The 22,205-nt window shown below is 36.1% G+C and overlaps 1 protein-coding gene across 1 annotated transcript in view; it reads right to left on the bottom strand.

Annotated features, from left to right (window-relative positions):
• Positions 1 to 431: 431 nt before the first annotated feature.
• LOC127414540 (proprotein convertase subtilisin/kexin type 5-like) overlaps positions 432 to 22,205 on the bottom strand; it is an 83,908-nt gene continuing 62,134 nt past the window's right edge. The window contains exons 24-37 of the mRNA XM_051652642.1: positions 19,191 to 19,259; positions 17,396 to 17,438; positions 16,535 to 16,677; positions 14,567 to 14,767; positions 14,258 to 14,341; positions 13,967 to 14,162; positions 10,429 to 10,643; positions 9,573 to 9,809; positions 8,124 to 8,357; positions 7,753 to 7,930; positions 4,308 to 4,519; positions 3,689 to 3,798; positions 1,359 to 1,542; positions 432 to 995 (exon numbers count right to left, since the gene is read on the bottom strand). Of these exons, the coding sequence (XP_051508602.1) occupies positions 583 to 995; positions 1,359 to 1,542; positions 3,689 to 3,798; positions 4,308 to 4,519; positions 7,753 to 7,930; positions 8,124 to 8,357; positions 9,573 to 9,809; positions 10,429 to 10,643; positions 13,967 to 14,162; positions 14,258 to 14,341; positions 14,567 to 14,767; positions 16,535 to 16,677; positions 17,396 to 17,438; positions 19,191 to 19,259 (2,519 nt within the window). The 3' untranslated portion in view covers positions 432 to 582. The remainder of the gene's footprint in view (positions 996 to 1,358; positions 1,543 to 3,688; positions 3,799 to 4,307; positions 4,520 to 7,752; positions 7,931 to 8,123; positions 8,358 to 9,572; positions 9,810 to 10,428; positions 10,644 to 13,966; positions 14,163 to 14,257; positions 14,342 to 14,566; positions 14,768 to 16,534; positions 16,678 to 17,395; positions 17,439 to 19,190; positions 19,260 to 22,205) is intronic.

Raw genomic sequence — 22,205 nt, 5'->3', positions numbered from 1 at the left:
GTTCCTGTACACTCCTCTGTATACGTCATTGCATACTGTCATCAATACAATGTATATTTAATTCACAGGACTTAACAGGAACTTATGCATGATGTAATAGCACAAATACTGATGACACCAAAACACAGCAGCTCTTTGTACTTCTATTGTTCAAAACTGACTAAATTTTTAATTTATATATATATATATATATATATTTTATATATATATATATATATATATTTATATATTTATATATATATATATATATATATATATATATATATATATATATATATATATATATATATATATATATATATATATATATATATATATATATATATATATATATATATATATATATATATATTTAATTTATTATTTTATTATTGAATATTATGTTTTAATCACAACTACATCATGTTACTGAAGTAAAATGGGTTGCGAAAGGCATTTCATGTTGACTCTAAAGTTTGGCACACATCAAATGGCCAAAAGTCAATAAACCCTTTATTCCTCACTTTCTGAATGTATTGATATGCACAAAGCAAATAAACATGCTTTCTGCTAAAGAGCACTCATACATTCCAACAGTATATTTTAGGTGAGGGTGTACATCTCGTCATAATACTCTAGCTCCACCTCCTCCTCTTCCTCCTCCCCATCCAACAGGCTGTATTTAAACTTCCGATACACTATCCCGTCCCTCCCCATGTAAACAATATCATCTTCCTCTTCCTCATCCTCTTGGCCTTCATCTTTATCACAGTACTCCGTCTGTATGCTGTCTTTGAGGGTTGCAGAGGTAAAGGGGCCATCAGCGATTTTGGCATATCCGTTTGATTTGAAGATGGGCTTTGAGGTGATCCTCGTTCGAAAATGCAGGAAAAGAAAAATGACAAGCCACAAGCTCACCAGCACAAAAATGACTGTGAACACAACAAGGCCGGGATGACCTGAAGGCACCGGATCTTTGCTGAGGAGCTTGTAGTTCAGCCCGACAATGCATTCATCTAAGAAAAGAGGGGTGAAAGGTCACATTTAAGAACTTTGAGTTTGTTCACAGGGGTTGTACAAACAGAATCTATTTTAAGTGATAGATTGATATATTGGCCTTGCCAATAAATCAACCGATATTTGACCATTTTGAGATTTTTGACATTGCAACCCACTAGTTTAGAACTAATGTTGTAAATTATTCTAATTCCGGAAAATTCTGTCTCCTTTGCAATCATTAACTATCATTAAATGAAAATATAAATCATAAATATATCAGCATTATAATGGCCAAGGACCAGCCTGCTTACTAAATATCAGCCACTGAAAGCCCTGTAATGGTTGAACACTTATCAATACTGACTTAATTTAGAGGTTACCATTCAGTTCATGGCAATGGCAGCATTCCCAGGGGAATCTTGAGGAATCCACATTATCTCCACAGCAAGGAAGACACCTCCCATCCTCTGAGAGGCGCTGTAGAGCAGGGCACCTGGTGCAGTTGTAAGACCCAGGGCCTTTACATTCAATGCAGGATGGGTCACATTTCGCACATGTGGTATCCTGTGCATAGCACAAAGAATGTTATAAAGCAGCGATACTGCATAAATCAGTAAGAGTGGGGATTCAGGTCATTATTGTTAAATTGATGCTCCTTTCCAGAAGAATATGTTTAAATAGCTAAAAATGTCAAGATTTCTTTTTTAGACAAACCCCTACAAACAATAGGGGTTTAAAGACCCCATGAAATCAAAACTGGAGTTTTGCATATATATCATGAAAACTGCATTTTGTTTTTTATGTAGTACTGCCCTGAAGAAGCTACTTGGTAAAACAGATACTCACATATACAGTATTCCACAAGACAAAACAGTAACTGAATTTACACAAATGATCCTTGAAAGTTTATATTTCCTTTGTTCTTAATATGATGGATTTGTTGCTTTCTCAGTGATCAGTAACTGTTTAAGAGTCTTTGATTTGTCCTGAGCAGTGACAATGTCTACTTTTCCTAAGAAAAATCAACTACTCTACATTCTTTGCGCATTTGAGTTTTTCAGTGTCCCGGGTAAACCGGGACGTCTGGTCAGCCTAGCTAGTATACTTAGCGCTGACAAAATGAACTTTCATTCTTTTTCAGGAAAAACTTTGAATAACTCAACATGTTTAAAAGTTGTTGTCCAATCAAATGCTCTCTAAAATTATAAGGTTCCTCCCCTTAATCCCACAAACTTCTGACTAGCATTAGCAAGCAGCACAAGATGGTTCATGGCTGTGATGTAAACCAAAGGATATTGGAGAACTTAAAATAGGGACAAGCCCTTTAATATGCCATGCCCCAACTTCCTGTTTTAAAAGGAAATACATCAACACAGGGCAGAAAACTGTGCTTGTTAATTGATTTTGTGGAATCTTTAAAAAGACTAGGCCTGTCACGATTATTAAATAATCATCTGATAACGGTTATTTGATCTTACTAATTGTGCACTTCAAATTCCAATTACATTTTACTGCCCAAATAATGGAACTTTAAGCGAATATATAAATGCATAAAGGTGTCTTATTCAATTGAACTTTGAACATCTCACTGAGCTGCACTGCTGACCGCACTCAGAAAAGATGAACCGCTTCTGAAGCGCTGTGATGCACAAACCGTCTGTGGAGGTTTGCGCCAAACTCCCGTGAAAATATAAATGAGAATTTTGATAGTGAATGCAATGTGCTCCATTTTCACTTTAATTTAATGATCGTGTGATGTCAAATGTTCTTGGTCATTGGGGTTCATACAACCAGTGTTAATGACAAACAGTGACACAAAAATGTGTGAAAGTGAAGAATATATGTCTGAAATATTTTACTATTGCATAATATAATATAAATATAATATAATATACAACAGTTAGTTCTGGGCCTCGAATCTGATTAGACGAGAGATGTTCTTTGAGTACTGATGTCTCACACCATCAGCACTCGGACGTTTCACTGTTTGTATCACTCCGCTTGTGTTTGTGGCTCTAAACCAAAGTGTAAAAGCAGCGCAGATGTGTAAAAGCAACTAACTGTGTGTCTTAGGATGTACATATTTGACCAAAATGACATCATCTTCATCAAGCTGACTAACACACTACAACATCTCTGCTTGAGAGTTGCGACAGACGCAGGTAATCGCACATGCTCACTCTCTCTCTCTCTCTCAAACACACACACACACACATACCGTTATTTCTCCAATAACTTGTTAGAAACAGCCCAAGCCGTCGTTACTAGTTCTAAATTGACATTTTCGAATTAGTAAAGGAGGCTTGTGCGCATCTTTTGAAATAGCAACGGCAGATCCTGATCTGTTGCGTAAGAAAGTAGTTCTTTGACAAACTGCGTATTTTGTGACAGTCCTTAGTTTTTCCTCTTTTTTTTTTTTTTAATTACTTGTTTATTGAACTGTTGTATATAAGCAATATCACACTCGCCATCGTGCTGCATGGCCCAAAATCAGCACGGCTGTGATTACCTGCAGCCAAATCACAGTTGTGCTGATGTAGGGCCATACAGCACTCTTGCTCGTGTGATATTGCTTTAATATAACGTAATATAATAATCGTGTAAGCCTTAAAACAGACAATCAATCATCATGATCACAATCATTTTAAAATTGTTGGACAAGTACATCAGAGGCCTGATTCGTAATCTATGGATTGAAAATAAATTTTACCATGGTTTTCAAGGGGACGGGATATTGTCCACTTAGACATGTAGATGAGCAGATTCCTGCAAACATTGCAAACCCCTTGTAACATGAAGTACAGGAGAGCGCACCATTGCCTGCAGAGAGATCAGACATATTTATATGATTTTTTGTGTTTTACTCTCTATTAGCCTGTCACTGATTGAAGAAAGCCACTTAAAGGGTCATGCAAATACAAAAACACATTTTAACTGATATGCATGTTCTGTCCAAGATGACAGAAAAATCTGGTGTGAATTATTCATATTTAAAATAAAATTATATATGTGGACAAAATATAACATTTTGGAAGGCAGAGTTTACATTGCATGGTAATGTTTTTGCCCTGTGTCTTCTTAAATTTGAAATTATATTTAATTTAAGGTTTAAAAAAGAAAAATTAGAGGATCAATAAATTGAGCAATTAACTTCCATTGCCTGATTAATATGTAATCCATAAAAAGTCATTATAATCAGATTATATATCCAGATTACCTGTAAAATGTTACTAACCAGCACTGTCAGTTTCAAATAACTATATCATGTAAAACAGTTATATATATAAAAAAAAAAAACTTGTACGGTCTTGCATGCTGATGGGTTTTACCAGAGCAGGTTTCACATGTGGGGTGGCATCGTCTGCACTCTCCGTCCAAAGTATCAGGAAAGTAGTTTGATGGGCATGTATGCAGACAGTTGCCAGACTTTCTCAACAGGAAGTATCCGTCTCTACAACTGACACAGAAGCTGCTGCTTTCTGTGCATTCCTCACAAGTATGGTCACACGCCTCACATTCATAGTTAGCATTTACAAAGAAACTGAGGAAAAAATACATTTATAGGTTATAAGTGTACATATACTGTATATGCAATAATTTTGGCATAAATCACAAAAAGTATAAATTCTGATGTGTGGATTTCTTTCTGTCTCACATGCAAGCCTATGTGAACATGACCATATTTTAACTGGCCTGCCATGTAATTGAGGTCTCATTTGTTGGGGAAGTGTTGGGGTGATAATCACAGTAAATACAGTGCAAGTTGACTGCAAAAAAAGGACCCACTTTATATTAGGTGTCTTTAACTAATTTGTACTAAATAATTTGATACAATGTACTTATTATGTACATATGTGTTGTTGCATTGTACTTAAAGTACCTGCATTAAATCACACAGTTAATCTTACCCCATAACCCTAACCATACCCCAATCCTTACCCTAAAACCTAACCCTACTTCTTTACAAACACGTACCTCAACCTCAGTAGCAGCAAAAGTAAATCATGTGAGAATTTTTCAGAACAACATATAGTTACACAATAAATACATTGTATTATAAGTGTTTAAATGTTAGTACAGTACATAGTAGTTAAAGACACCTAATATAAAGTGGGACCCAAAAAAATGACTCAGATTACCCTAATATACCTTCCTCAAGAAGCAACCATTTGAAAAGCCAATCTGTCCATTAAAGGACACCTTTCCTAGACTTTCCTATCTAGTCTTGAAGGTCAGAGCAGCCTCTCTCCTCCGCCTGTTTTTTTATTTTTATTTTATTTATTTTTGATCTTTTCTCACACTTTTCTTTCCCTCTTTTTGACATTTATTTGAGATACCTTTGCTAACACGGCAATTTCGCATTGCAACGCATGTATCCTTCATAGAAAAAGAACTCTCAGAAACCATTGTAACAAGCTCATGGAAAAAAAATCCATCCAAGATGGTGGACGAAGCGGGACCAATGTTGTTACAAAAGGTACAGAATTGATTATAGAGCATAGAGCTGCTGCCTATGTAGAGCTCCATATCAGTTTGGATGCTGCCTATGTAGGCAGTAGACAACAAGGTAGCTTTCCACTGAAATAGTAAGACTGTCTATAAAGTTTTAATATGTTTCATTTTATATGACAGATGTATTTTATTTTATTTGCTTTGGTTAGCACATGATTATAACTCTGCAAAGCAACTGTTAAGGCCCCAATATATTTCCTGAGAAGTTCTTATTCATTCAGGGGTAAAAAGAAGTTTGAAACAGCTGTGCAACAACATACTGTTTGCAAACATTCAGACACCCGAAACACCACTGTGGTACGACCCCGCGTCCACATGCGTGAATGTTGTATTTTGTCTTTGCTATATGCGACGCATAATTTAATTTAATTTAAACCAACTGATCTCAGTTCAGGACACTCTGGGCTGTCAGTAAAGGTTACAATTTCAATGCACTGAATCATGTGACAAAACAACATAGCGGCGATCACAGGGGAGTTTATGTTTGGTTGAAACGCCAACAAAACTACATCTGGTAAGAAACCTAATTAAATTTTTACATTGAAACCTGTTTGAGTCAAAAGATATGATATGCCACTTTTAAAATTTGAGCAATTTATTGTGAAACGGCACGCTGTTAAACACAATGACCACATTCGTGGACTGTATGCTCAGTTTCAGTTAAAATATCCTATATTTACGGTTCATTTTCACAATGAGAATCAATAGATGCATCCAAAAACTGGAAAATGTTGCTTTCAGAGGCTTTATATGGAGTTGAAAATAAGGTGCATTTCAAACTGTTCTGAGACCAGTGCAGACAAACAGCACACTGGAGGTACGGTTGGCAGTGATTGGATTATGCTGGCCATTACCTGTTTCAGAATTAATTATGATGATTTCTGATGTAATGTCTGTAAAACATGAATAACCAACACTCCTGGAAAAATAAACAAACAAAAAAAATACAAAATAAAAAAATTATATATATATATATATATAAAACTGTCTATAGCTTGGTACTATTTAAAATTTCACAACTTTTCACAACATATGTGGACATCAATTTTTAGGAAAACTATTTGGTCTTAAAAAAGCGTTTTTTTTGTTTTGTTTTGTTTTTGTTTTTTTGTTTTTTTGCATGTTTCTTAAGGGATACTAGTTACATATCAAAAAGAGGAATGGAACATGCACACAGCAGTCACGCAGGTGTCTCAGGAGGTTAAATATGAGGACGCTCAAGACTACAAATGTGACATTAAAATGTGTTATCAATGATTTATGCCTCATTCTATGAGTAGAATTTACACGAGATCAGTAAAAGAATCTGTTTAACCACTTGATGATGATTTAAATTAATATTCAGGGTTGGGAGGGTTACTTTTGAAATGTATTCCACTACAGATTACAGAATACATGCTGTAAAATGTCATTTGTAACGTATTCCATTAGAATACTCAAGGTAACTCTAAATACTTTGGATTAATTCTTCAGCACTGTACAGCAGTACAGCAAGACAAAATACACATGTTAAAAATACATTCTCTGAAAAACTGAAACAAAATATGAAGTATATCTGGACCTTTTGTGTGACTGTCTTATGACAACTCCCTCTGTTCACTGGGAAAACACCCTCAGACGAACAATAATGGATGAGTTGAACCAGAAAAAACAACAAACTCTTAATGACTCATAATTGGAAGGAATACACATACGGTGCAGGACGAGTTGGTAATAGCAATAGCAAAAGTAATAGTAATACCTTAGCATGCACCACTAATGAGTGTTTGCAGTATATAACCAGAAAGGGTATGTATCATTTAGGTGTTCTGGGAGACGTCTTGGGCTCTACAACCCTGAACTCATGCACTGCGTGTAGTCGGTCAGGCCAACAAGATTTAAGCCACTTAAAGCAAGGAAATATACCTCAAACAGATCTAAAGTGGTCAAAGTAGAGAGGAAAAACTTGAAGTGTGGCTCCACCCAAACAATAGATTGCTCAAACTCCAGACTATTGTTTTAATTCAATGGACAAAAGACAACCCTCATTGCTTATGGTGCTTATGTGCTTCCCCCTAGAGGTGAAGGAGTTAAAGGGGAGGCATCCTTGTCATGATGACTGTGCAAATCCTGCTGGTTTAGTTTAATCTATACATTTTCTAGTCTTGCAAAGCTACAGTGCCTGGCTTAATGTTTTATGAAACTGAGAGTCTAGCTTGATTCTCACTTTAGCTATCACTACAAATAAAACAAAATTAGTTTTAGACAGTGAGGAGGTGATACCTTGCTGGACAGGAGGGAAAACAGCTGTGTCCAAGCAACAGCAGGCCTGGTTTACAGGTTAGACAGTCATTACTGTGATGCCCACTGCATGACGCACAGTTCACATGGCACTGAACACACTCCTGCTTGTCCTTATTTACATAGTAACCATCTGGACACTTGGTAACACACGTATTATCTGACAGGACACAAGAAAGCATGTTGTGGTTAAGTGTTAATCATAGTGTAAATCGAGCTTGTAATGACTGAAATCAATATTACCAAAAGTGGTGCAACTGTGGCTGTTACATGCAGAGTAATTTAAAGAAGATATCTGCTTCTTGTAAAAGTTAGTAAATGTTTTTATGCTGCAAAATCAGAACTTGGCTTACTGAGTAGAAAGCGTTTTGAGACGCAGCTAAGGCATTGGTCTTTGCTCGCGCCTGAACAGCGAAAGCAGCTCCGGTGGCAAGACTTGCACTGTCCATCCTTATCAGTGAATGAGCGCAGAGAGCAGTCACTGAAGTACTCGCAGTGACCGTTAACGTTTATCCTCATGTTTGGCCAGCAGCTGAGGCATGAGGACGGGTGGGGGCCTGAACACGTCAGGCAGGACCTGTCACAGTCTAAGACACAAACACATTGGCCCTGTTTAAACCTGGTATTAACATCTGATCCAGGTGCCCACTTGTTAAAGGTCTGTGATTATGTGATATTTACTACATACCTACATTGTGATAAAGTGCAAAAATGAGAAGAAAAAAAAGAAAGAAAAAAGAACGTGGTTTGAGCGATCAGATCATAAAGATATGTTTTAGACCTGTTTATATCTGTATTTAGTAACTGTCCATGTCAGGGCTCCAGACTTAAAAAAATGACTTGGAAACTGAAACTAAACTGAAACATTAAGGAGCCAAATGGCTGTTTTTAGTTGCCAAATCACAGATTTGCTCGATTTAGATTGCTGTTCAGAAACAAGATAGAAAGCCGAAAAAAAGGAAGACAGCTGATAATTAATTGAAGGTTTAATAAACAGTATATATAGTTAAGAAGATAAGTTTGCATTCCCTTTTGTCTCATAAATGTTCACACACCTTTCATCATTTATACAAATATAAGAGATATGATTTTTTTATTTAGTACTGCTCTTCAGAATCTACATTACAGATATTTACATATAGTATGTATATAGTTGTGTGTTGTCTTCTTGAGCATCAATGAATGTTTGCACCTTGTGTAATAGTCCCTCAAGTGTCAAAAGCTTGATTTTATATATAAAATAAAAATAGGTCTTCTGAGATCTCTTTTTTGCAAGGCATGGTCCACGTCAGCAGATGCTTCTTGTGAATTTCAAACTCAAAATGTTTCAGTGTTTTTTATAAGTCAAAGTAGCTTTGACCCACACCTCCAATCTTGTTTCATTAATTGGATGCCAGGTTTACCAACTCTCGACTCTAATTAGCTTTTGATGACGTCATTAGCCTAGGGGTTCACTTACTTTTTCCAATGTACACTGTGAATGTTTGAATGATGTATTCTGAATATGTACAAGATCAATACAATAATGTGTGTGTTATTAGTTAAAACAGATTATTATTGTAACTTAGATGAAGATCAAACCAGATTTTAAGACAAATTTAAACATAAATGCAGGTAATTCTAAAGGGTTCACATACTTTTTCTTGCCATTGTAAAACATGTTGCACTCCCATGGGGATGCAGTTCCGAGTCTGGCCTACATCATGTTCCTATCCATCTCACTCAATTTTCCTTTCTATTCACACTGTCCTGTCAATTAAAGGCAATTAAAGCCTATAAATAAATCAGACTGTGTATCATACCTCGGCACTCTGTTCCGTCCAGATATTTGTCTGACGGGCAGTTATTTAAGCACTGTCCATTGTGACGTACAGCTCTGGAATCACTGCAGGAGATGCAGTCATCCTGGTCAGGTCCATCACATGCTGCACAATCTCTGTGACAAGGCTCACACAGTTTCTGCTGTACATTCGTGAAGTACCCCATAGGACAGTCATCCTTGCAGGAATCCTTATGCAGGAAGTAGTACTCTGCACATTCTGAGAGAGAAAGAGCATGAGCGAGACAAAGAAATAATTATGGAGAGAAAGGGTGCCAAACTTTAGCATGTGTCCATTATAAAGAGGAGAAAAAACAAAGGAGGAACCCTATAAACAAGACATTTGATTTGCACAGTATTCTTCACAGGCAGTTTTTGGGACGCAATAGGGCACAACAGTAGGGTTTTTCCCAAACTCTGGCAAAAGAGGTCAGCAGTGACTGCACACTCCCATGAAGCATTGCGAATGAAGTAATCAAGACTCCCTGAACTCTCAAACAACTTATATATTTGTGTATATACCTTCATATTTTGCAGTAAACTTACAAATAATTGTTGTTATACTTATAATCTACGACTTTGTTTCAAATTAATACATTTTTCTTCTTCAAATCGAAGTTTGTAATGTTGCGATTTATCTCAAGTCTTAATACACTTTATTGCAGAATGTTTTGAAATCCCTAGGGAGAAAATGAAAGGGAACAAGACAGCTGAACAAGAAGGTGGTCACTGCTGTGCTCTTTTAAAAATAAACAAATAAAAATACAGTATTAAATAAGGTCATTTTCTAAAGCCTATGCTAATATTGCATCGGTAACTAATAAATCTGAGATCCTCACTGCTGCATTTGCCAGTTTGGTCACACTCAGTACAGCCAGCTGGACAACGTTCACACACTCCATCCTTAATAAAGTGACGGGAAGGGCAGTGGAGCACACAGGTGTTTTTGAGATACAGGTACTCTTCCTCACAGCTCAGACAGTAATTGGCTTTCCCCTCACATGAAGCACATTCTTTGGCACAGCTGTGACAAACACCATCCTCTGGGTAACCCCTGTGAAAACACCACAGATATACGAGTGTGTGTGAATAATCATTTATAAGAACAGCGTTTGGATAAGCAGTATGTGATGGTTGCATCCCTATTCACACACTTCTACTACACACTGAATGTATGTACTTTGCTGTTGAAGGGAAAGTGCTTTTTAGTATGTAGTAAGACAGTACACCAGTTTTGGGACATCTACATCATAAAACTGCATCTTGATAACACACTTGTCACGTAACTGTTTGCAATTGCATGTATGGGTTAACATCTTGCTAAAATCAATAGAACAGGAAAGAGAATAGAATAGAATAGAACAGAATAGAAACAATAGAATAAGAAACAGAACAGAATAAGAAATATAGTACGGTGCTTTCACGTCATGTTGGAACTACAGTAATGACATAACAGTAACAGTAAGTTAACGCACCAATAGAATACAATAGAATAGAAACAATAGAATAGGAAACAGAACAGAATAAGAAGTAATTACATAACAGTAAAAGTGAACACACTAATACAATAGAAGAAAACAGTGTTATTATAGTTTTGGATTTTTAATTTAGTTTTTATTTCTATTTTATATTCAATTTTCATTACAATTTAGTTTAGTTTTTGTTAGTATTCTCAGTTTGTCTGTTAGTATTAGTTTAGTTTTCGTATTCTCAGTGCTTTGTAGTTTCAGTTAAGATTTTTATTTTAGTTTTAGTATTATTTTTTTATTTTTTTATGGCTGCCAAAGCTGAGTGTTTACTGGTGTAATTTTAAAAGTCTAGTGTTACCTCTATCTAGTGGTATTTTCATGTTTAATGTGGATTGTATATGTTGCAAATTTTATAATATAGGGTGAATATGCGTAAAGTGACAAAGGACATTTCCACATTGTATCCATATGTATTTCATTAAATGATTGTACATCATTATTATACTAATCTTTGTGGAGTAAACAATTAAAGGGATAGTTCACCCAAAAATGAAAAGTCTAATTTACTCACCCTCATGCCATCCCACATGTGTATGACTTTCTGTCTTCTGCAGAACACAAATGAAGATTTTTAGAAGAATATTTCAGCTCTGTAGGTCCATACAATGCAAGTCAATATGAGACTCAAATTTAGACCTCCAAAAAGCACATAAAAGTGGCAAAAAAAGAAATGCATATGACTCCAGTGGTTTAATCCATGTCTTTAGAAGCGATGTAATTTTTTTGGTCTGTTCTCAACCAAAACAGATCAGATCACTTCAGAAGACATGGATTAAACCACTTATGGATTACTTTTATGCTGCCTTTATGTGATTTTTTGAGCTTCAAGGTTTTGGGCCCAGTTGACTTGCATCATATGGACCAAAAGAGGCAAAATATTCTTCTAAAAATCTGCATTTGTGTTCAGCAGAAGAGAGAAAGCCATACACATCTAGGATGGTATGAGGGTGAATAAATGATGAGACTTCATTTTTGGGTGAATTATCCCTTTATCTATTTTGTTTTGGGATGTGTGGCAGAGCTCATTTCATGATCACTGGCGGGAAAAGCAATGATAATGAAAATGACAGAAATTTGTGGTAAATCTTGTTAAGGTTATAAAAAAGTAAAAGTTAACAATGTTATGATGTGAAAGTGGAATAGAAAATATAAAACTTAATTCCAAATACTTTGTAGATATTTCCTAGAAAATAATTTTCCTCTGTCCCACTTTACCAGTACTGCTTTAAAAAAGTCTGGGATTTGGTCAAAAGAGGGTCTTCAAAGGTTTTACTTCCCAGTTTTGAATATTTTTTGCTTTTGACTAAAGTTGAAGACATCCTAAGCTTTCTTCAAATGTATAATGTTAGGTTATGTGGCATTTGGATCATAATTCAAAGTGTTAAGACAAGTAAAATTTCCCAAAGTGTCCCACTTTGCCCATATTCACCCTAGTATATCAAAAACTAAAACTAAAATGAATTTGAGATCATTTGTATTTTATTTTAGTTAGTTTTGGAGTTATGAAAAAGTTTATTTTTTCCAATAATTTCAGTTTTTATTTTTATTTTCATTAACTATAATAACACTGGAATAAAATCAATAGAATAAGAAACAGAACAGAATAAGGAACAGTAGAATAGAACAGGGAAGAGAATAAAATAAAAACAGAAAACAATTTAATAGAATAGAATTAAAAAGAATATAAAACAAAACAGAATGAGAAACATATTAGAATAGAACAGGGTATACAATAGAATAGAAAACAATAGATTACGGATCAGAACAGAATAGAATAAAATAAAAACAATAGAATAGAATAAGAAACAACAGAATAAAACAGGGTAAAAAATAGAATTGAACAGAATAGAAAACAGAATACACTGGAATAGAATGGAATAAAAAACAATATAATAGGAAAAAGAACAGAATAAGAAACAGAATGGAATATAACAGAAAATAGAATAGAATAAAATAGAATAGAAACAATATAATAGGAAACAAAACAGAATATGAATAGAATAAAATAGAAAACAAAATAGAATAAGAAACAATAGAACAGGACAGCGTGTAGAATAAAATAGAAACAATATAGCAAACAAAACAGAATATGAATAGAATAAAATAGAAAACAGAATAGATTAAGAAACAATAGAACAGGACAGTGTGTAGAATAGAATAGAAAACAGAATAGAAATTAATAAAACAATAAAATAGGAAAAAAAAACTGAATATTTATTGCAACACAACCTAAGCTGATGGAATTTATTTCAGCAGTGATTGGCTCATGGCTCATTTCTTGTGGGGCTCAAACCAGCAACCTACTGGTGACAAGCCCTGAGCCTAAAAGTGATAGTTCACCAAAAATGATCATTCATCATTTTTTCCCCCTTATGCAATCTCAAACTCGTATGACTTTCTTTTGCCGAAATGAAGAATGAATAAGGTGTTTTGGTCCATACAATGTAATTCAATGGGGTCCAAAACTTTCAAGTTCCAAAAAGGACATATAGGCAGCAAAAAAGTACTCCATATGACTCAAGCAATTTAATCCAAGTCTTCAGAAGTGATATGATAGGTGTGGGTGAGAACAGACCAAAATGTAAGCCCTTTATTACTATCAATCTGTCAAGATTTACTGTATAGTGAACAAAGAGTTTTGAATTTGAAAAGGAATAGGAATTTTGGAACTCTCTCTTTAACCTCTACTTTTGGCATACAATAATTCGGGAAATAAAATTCTAATTTTGTATACTTTTCAGGATGAATAGTATGCAAATTGGGACATGGCTTATGTGTGTGTGCATAAGAGAGAGCATGTAAATATGTATCATTTAGTGTGTAAGAGGCTGAAAGTACATGCTTTCACCTTTTACACTCAGCGACACATTTGCCCTCCTGCAGGTAGAGTTCACCAAAACCAAATTTGCATTTCAGACAGTGATGGGCATCCTGACACTTCGAACAGCCCGAAAAACAATCCTCACAGTGCCCACTCGTCTGGTCCCCATAAGTCTCAGGCGGACACACAGACACACACATCTGGCTGTTGGTCAGAAACATGCCTGTGTAGACAATCAAATGGGTTCATTTTATATAATGTATATATATATATATATATAATGGTTTTTTGTATCCGTGAAACTGAAGTTAAACTCACCTTTCTCACAAGAGATACACTGGTTTTTCTCATACCCTGAGCATGACTGACAGGAGGAATGACACTTCTCACACTCACTCTGACCTACACACACACACACACACACACACACACACACACACACACACAGGTTTTTAATAGGATCAAATGAAGAAAACGTTAAAATTTACACTCAGCTTTAAATTACAAAGTTAAAAAACCTAGTTGGATCACTTTAACTTAATGTTTAAAAAAAATATGTGCCAGAATGTATAAGCATAAAAATCTCACAAACTTTACAATATTTTGCTAGAATTACAGCTTTCATACTGTTTAGGAAGTTTCCATCAGGACATGTGATGCTACTTTTGCTGACACACTGGCCCTTATCCAGATACATCTCTTCTTCACACGAATCACAGTCATCATAATTCGGACCACCGCACGACCGGCACATGTGGTGACACGGCTCACACTCCTGTCTCATGTCGCCATAGAAACCCTCCTTACAAGTTTCTACACATGTACCATCTGCAGGTAAACAGAGTACAGGACAACCACAACAACAAACATCAGTTATGCTGCCAAGTAAAGATATACAGTGTCCCCAAAAAGTATTTGGATACTCCAGCCACACTTACAAATGTCTTTGCATTATTTAACATAACATCAAACCAAGTGGCATTTATTTTAAAGAAATATAATACACTGCCTGGCCAAAAAAAAGTTGCATACTCTAATATCTCGTTGGACCGCCTTTAGCTTTGTCGTGCATGTGTCATGGCATTGTTTCGACAACCTTATGCAATGTCACAACAATTATTTCCATCCAGAGTTGCATTCATTTTTGGCCGAGATCTTGTATTGATGATGGGAGAGTCGAACCACTCCGTAAAGTCTTCTCCAGCACATCCCAAAGACTTTCAATAGGGTTAAGGTCAGGACTCTGTGGTGGCCAATTCATGTGTGAAAATGATTCCTCATGCTCACTGAGCCACTCTTTCACAATTTGAGCCAGATGAATCTTGGCATTGTCATCCTGGAATATGCTCATGCCATCAGGGAAGAAAAAATCCATTGATGGGATAACCTGGTCATTCAGTACATTCATGTAGTCAGCTGACTTCATTTTATTGCCGCATAATGTTGCTGAGCCTAGACCAGACCAATTGAAGCAACCCCAGATCATAACACTGCCTCCAGAGGCTTGTACAGTGGGCACTATGCATGACGGGTACATCGCTTCATGTGCTTCCCTTCGTACCCTGATGGAACCATCGCTTTGGAATAGGGTAAAACTGGACTCTTCAGACCACATGACCTTTTTCCATTGCTCCACATTCCAATCTTTATGCTCCCTAGCAAATTGAAGTCGTTTTTTCCGATTAGCCTCATTAACAAGTGGCTTTCTTGTGGACACACAACTGTTTAGTCCCAACCCTGTAAGTTCTCGTCTCATTGCATGTGTGGAAATGCTCTTACTTTCATTATTAAACATAACCGTGAGTTCTACTGTAGATTTATTACGATGTGACTTAAAGCATTTTAGTGATCTTCAATCACGATCATTCAAGTTTTTTTCCGACCTCATTTCTTCCGCGAATCTTACGGTTCACCACTATCCTAATAGTAAATTTAATAATGCGTTGGAGAGTTCTTAACCCAATTCTAGTGATTTCAGCAATCTCCTTACTTGTTTTCTTTGCTTGATGCAGGCCAATAATTTGCCCCTTCTGAAACACAGCAACATCTTTTCCACGACCACGGGATACGTCTTCCGACATGGTTGTTTAAGAAATGAGAAGCTACACACTGCATCAGTTAGGTTTAAAATAATTGTTACCAGCTGAAACATATTAATCACTGCAATAATGATCCAATCATAGGCTCTTAAGTATCTGCTTATTTAAATCCAAATGGCAACTTTTTTTTTTTTTTTTTGGCCAGGCAATGTATAAGCACACTTTCTATGCAAATGCAAACAGTGAGGAAACAAGAGCAACTGAAGGAGAAAAACTAGCCAATCATCACATACTGTATCACTCCCATACAGTATATATTATGATTAAAATGGAGAAGTTACAGAATAGCAGATAGAATACCAGGACTGGTAACAGCATGTCTGTCTTTTCTCACCAGGCAAGTACATTACATTTTATGCTGCTGTTCCAGAGCACTCTTTTAAACACACTTACACTAACACACACAGCCATGTTGATGAAACATGAAGGTCGATACAATCAGAGGTAGGCTGTTTTTGGAAGAGTTGTGGTGTGTGTGAGTTAGGCCTGATCTCACCTGACAGGAAGAAGCCTTCCTCACACAGGTAACATTCAGAGGCATCGCAGGTCTCGCAATGATCATCGCATCGAGCACACCTCATTGAAATCTTGTCCTCGAATGTTTTCTCAGGGCAGGTTTTGCGACAGCTCGATCCCAGTCTGTGGAAATGCATCATAATTTTTTCAGACAATAATTAAAGTTCTGTCATCATTTACTAATCTTCATGTTGTTACAAACTAATATGACTTTCTTTTGCGAAACACAGAAGGTAAATTTTAGAAGAATATCCTGGCTGCTCTTTACCATACAATGAAAGTGAATGGGAACTGAAGCTTTCAAGCTCCAAAATGACTAAAAAGCTCCATCAAAGTATCATTAATGTGGTCCATCAGACTCGTGCTCTATAATCCAAGTCTTCTGAAGCCATATGACAGATTTGTGTAAGGAAAAGACTGAGATTCAAGTCATTAATCACCTCTATAGAAGCTCTGAAATGAACTGTAAATATGGTGCATCAAAGCCATTTGACCACACTGAAGCCAAGCAACACTGATTCTCGCATGTCATATGCCTTCAGGAATATAACACACAAGTTTTGGATTAAGTACGTATGGATTATTTATGGTGCTTTTTTGTCATTTTGGAGTTAGATAGCAATCCTTATTCACTTGCATTATATGAAAAACCCTGGCCAAGATATTGTTCAAAAAAAAAAAAATCACCTTTCGTGTTCCATGGAAGACAGAACGTTGGTCGGGTTTGGAACGTCATGAGGGTGAGTAAATAATGATAGAATTTTCATTTCTAGGTGAACTATTACTTTAACTAAGATTGTAACTGCTTATGAAGCCATAAAATCAAAAGAGTCAGACTTACTGGTAATAGTCCGGTAAACAAGACATGCAGTGCTCTGGATTCACTGGGAAGAGGGGAAAAAAAAAAAAAATCATACTTTGAATTGTCTTAACAGAAACTCAGCAGGTCGTTTGCGAGTTTTACTTACTCTTGCAATAATACAGGTGGCCAGCAGATAGTGACATTGCTGCATTTTACAGTAGAAACTTTGCATAGGTGACAAAAGGCCTCGTGCCGTTCGAGGTTACTTATAATGCATAGCAAGAACACAATACAGTAAGATGTATAAAACACGCTTTTAAGTTTCTTTGATTTTCGACTGAGGTATCGAAATGTTTAAGCCCTGAGTGACAAACCTTTAAGCAAGCGCACGCCAGCATGTTGTTAATTTAAATGGGTTGCGGAGGAAGAAGACGCAGTTGAATAGTATCAGTTTTTATTAAACCTTGAATAAATACAAAATTACACCTAGGAAGGTGACGTGTGAGCAATTCACATTTTAAACATCACGTTTAGTGCTTTACAGTTCTTCATAAATCAGTTGGAAGTTGGTGAGTTTTGACTGGATACAATATTGCTCTTGCAAATATTGCTGTGACCAGCAGATGGCGACAGATCACTGCGCAACGACTAACAGCATCTAGACGTTATCAAAGTTGTTTCAAGGCAAGTCAGTCCACTGGTGGCCATCTTTGGGACGCTCTCATGCAGCTATTTTTCTATGTAAACAAGCGGCATACAAGTTCAGCTCCTATCTATTTGAATGGGGAAAGACCGAAATCTCCAAACCGGTTGGTCAAGATTACGATCAAAGAACACACTTTATAATCTGACAACAATGGTATATTAAATTGTGCTTATTTTGCTCAGATCACTCTTTAAAAAAAAAAAAAAAGAAAGAAAAAAACGTTATTTTTCAGGCTGGTTCAGCTAATGCACATGAGCATTCTCGAGTTGACTGACAGGCGATGTCTGTATCTAAAAGGTGATTGGCTCTTTTACATTTAAGGCGTTCCAATTTCTCCAATGATCTTATTCAGAGTAGTGCCATATTTAATTTTTGACAGGATTGAAAACGATGCAGTTTCTTCAATGACATGTACTATATAAAGCTGTATAAAGGGTCCCAGATCACATCTCATATATTTTTTGTCTTATTTTTATCAGCTGAGCAATCAACTCTGCTTTAAACTACATTATAACACATTGAAAAGACTGCAAGTCTATCTCTCAAAGCCTTGTTTTCATTCCCGCCAAAACTTCAATATGGCGCTACTCTGAATAAGGTCTGTTACAATAAATATTACCAGTGCGAAATGAACGAAGATTGCGACTTTCGAGTTTTTGGTGGTGGGCAGTGCAGTATTCTTGCTTTCCCGCTTCTTTTTGTGGAGAAAGATGTGAAGTTTCTTTCTCAGATCCAATGGGCCATTTAGCAGCGGGCTGATGTTAGATGCTTATCTGTATCTCTAGAGCTTTGATCTTTCGAGTATGATACACTGGTTGTGTCTCACAACGTAACCTAGTGAGCTCCCTACCAAGATTTCTGGGCAAAATAGAGGCTTACAACATTTTTTAGCTCAGCTGACTTGAAAGGTGCCTATGATGCCCAGAAATGCTGCACATGCATGATGCAGTCTAGGTAGGCAGCTCACTAGGTTTTGAGTCACAGGCAGAAGTTTAGACAAGGTGGCAGATGCTTTGTTGCAAGAGTTCAGGCTGAGGATATTCTTTTTCTTATTTCAAATCTTTTTTTTTTTTTTTTTTTGTAGATCATTGCTTGAGCACACAGTCATCCATATAATAATATACTGACCAGCGAGGCATTTCTGACAGCCTTCCTCACAGGTAATACAGTCCTCATGATCTTGGTCGGCTACCTCACCTATGCAGGAAGAAGAGTATAGCAACAGGATTAGCTTCACGTCAGCACTTTCCTTCTCAGAATAAACTGTTGCTAACATGGAAGAGAAACTGTATGGTACAATGTACATAAGTAAAAAATGAGATCATGCGCTTGTATGAGCATGTACAATGAGAGGACAAAAGAGTTTGTGTGAGTCTAAAAAAAAAATATGTAGAAAGACAAAGAGACTGTGTGTGTGTGTGTGTGTGCGTGCGTGCGTGCGCACATGTGACAGGTAGAGAATAGTAGTGTGTTGAGGCCCTGGAGGCCATAACACGGGACCAGTTTATACATGTCTGCACTAATGATAAGAATTTCTGTTCCCCCACTCTGTCTTATTTCTGCGGCTATTTCAGTCCGAGTCCTTCAGACAGTCTCTTCCCGCACACTCTTCACATCTTTGACTGTGATAAAAATTTGTGAAGAAGATTAGTTAAACAGCAGTGGGTGTCGTGAGGAGCCAAACAAACTTCACTAGGTTAGATCTCCAGATTTCCAGAGGCTAAAGTGATCTAGCACAGCACAAACATGTCTAGGTGGGAACCCTAAAATTATATTTGCATAAAGAAGGTGAAAACTATTTTTAGGACCATTTTGAGAATTTCCCCCCAAAATTCTCATTACTGTAAGAAGTCCTGATGTTTTTACCTTTTAGTTGTTTTTTTATTTTTTATTTTGTTATTCTAACTATTCTCTCATTGGGTTCTCATTACTGCAAGGTTTTTTCTTCTATATTACAGTATACAAATAACTGTATATAAGCATTAAATTCAATGCAGTACAACAAATACTACATTAATGAATGATATATTATGTAAATACTTTACCATTTAAATAATATTTAATAATTGTTCTCACAGTAAAAAAAATATGCATTACGGTAATGAGGATTAGGGGTGAAAAAATGCTGTATTCAGTACAACAGCACTCTTGCTCATGTGATATCGCTTAAATACAGTCTCCTTGGCGATTATGATTTCAAACTTGATTACACTTCCTAGCACCATCTAGCGCTCTGTGCATGTGTCAAGCTCAAGGAAGTGTAATCGAGCTTGAAATCATGATCGTACCTAGAGACTGCAATTTACAGTGAAAAATGAGTTATGTTTTGGTCTGTTCTCATCTAAAAACAACTGGATCGCTTCAGAAGACATTGATTAAACCACCGGAATATTATGGATTACTTTTATACTGCCTTTATGTGTTTTTGAAGCTTCAAAGTTCTGGCCACCATTCACTTACATCGTATGGACCTACAGATATTTTACCTACTCTTCGTTTGTATTCTGCAGAAGAAAGAAAGTCATATACATCTGGTTTGGTACGAGGGTGAGTAATGATGACAGAATTTAAATTTTTGGGTGAACTATCCCTTTAAATATAAAGAGCATAATTCTGCATTAATGTGTTAATATGAAGACATTAAGATTACTGGAAGATTCTTTACTGTATTGCAGTACACAAAGAACTGTAAAACAATGGCTTTTTGTATTTAAATCAGCATCAATTAAAAGCAGTACAACAAATTCTATCATGATGAATAAATACAAATCATTATTTAAATCATTGTATTATTATTATTATTATTATTATTATTATTATTATTATTAAGGTAATGAGAATTAGGGGTAACTAGTCACAATGCAAAAAATATAAATGGTCCTAAAATATTCTTCATTTTCTTTATGTATAATAAAATTACTTATTTCTTTCCTATGATTTTGGGGTGAAATATGACCCAGATATTCTTTACAGAGTTGTTTTAATTCACCCAGTTGGAACTTTTTGACCTAAAAAAACTGTTTAAAAAAAATAAACAAATAAAAATCACAAAACAGTTTGGCAACATTAGATGACACTGTCCCTTTTTGCATTTCATACACTAATTTGGTTTTCTTTTTGTTATTAACCATTTTTATTGATTCCAGTCACAGATTAAATAGACATGACAGAAAATACAGAATCAGATTATATGAACTTAAAACCCTTCCCTCCAAACACCCCCCCCCCCCCCCCCGACACAAATGCGCACCTCAGTGGTCTGATAATAAATTAATAATGACACATAAACAAACAATAAATCAACAAAGTATTTAAAAAAAAAAAAAAAAGAAGTATACTTTAAAAAAACAAAACAAAAAAAAACAAGAATGCACACAAACATTTAGCATTATCTATCTCCCTCCACTGCCTCCCCCGAGAGCCCTCCAAAGTCAAAATAACTGCCTAATTTTTTATTAAATAAACCTATGTTGCCCAGCCTTCTATACATCATCCCCTCAAATGCCGCTACCCTGCCCATCTCTATGCACCACTCCCGAAAACGAGGGTGTTCCAGCTGACTTTCATCCCCTAAGAATGACCTGTCTTTCGATCATAACACCCAATTATTTATGTACGCATCCCCTATATTAATGACCGTCCCATCGCCTAAAATACAGAGTCTGTGGCAAAATGAAATTTGAGTGCCCAATACGTCACACATAAAACTCTGAACCCTCAACCAAAATTCTTGGATCTTAACACATCACCAAAAAACATGGGTTGTGTCCCCATCTTCTGACTGGCATCGCCAGCAGGTGGGTGTGTCTTTAAGACCAAGCCTATACAATCTAGAGGGGGTCCAATAGAATCGATGTAAAATCTTAAATTGCATCAGACAACTTAAGCATCTCTAGATGCAGACTTGATGTTTTTTTAGAATCCAATTCCACACTCCCTCCTCCAATACCAAGTTTAAATCTTTCTCCCATAATCTCGAGAAGCTGAAGCTCCGTCCCCCAGACTCTGAATTAACACGGAGTAATATACTGATGCCTCATGACCTTTTCCAAAAGCAGTATTCACCACTCCCAGAGTATCTGCCGCTTTAGGGGGGTGTATGCTTCTCACAAAAATAGTACAGAGCAGGTTGCGCAGCTGTAA

This window comes from Myxocyprinus asiaticus, chromosome 24, assembly GCF_019703515.2.
Source record: "Myxocyprinus asiaticus isolate MX2 ecotype Aquarium Trade chromosome 24, UBuf_Myxa_2, whole genome shotgun sequence".
Taxonomy (NCBI): Eukaryota; Metazoa; Chordata; class Actinopteri; order Cypriniformes; family Catostomidae; genus Myxocyprinus; species Myxocyprinus asiaticus.
The sequence above is the reverse complement of the archived record's forward strand: the minus strand, read 5'-3'. Positions and strand labels throughout refer to the sequence as shown.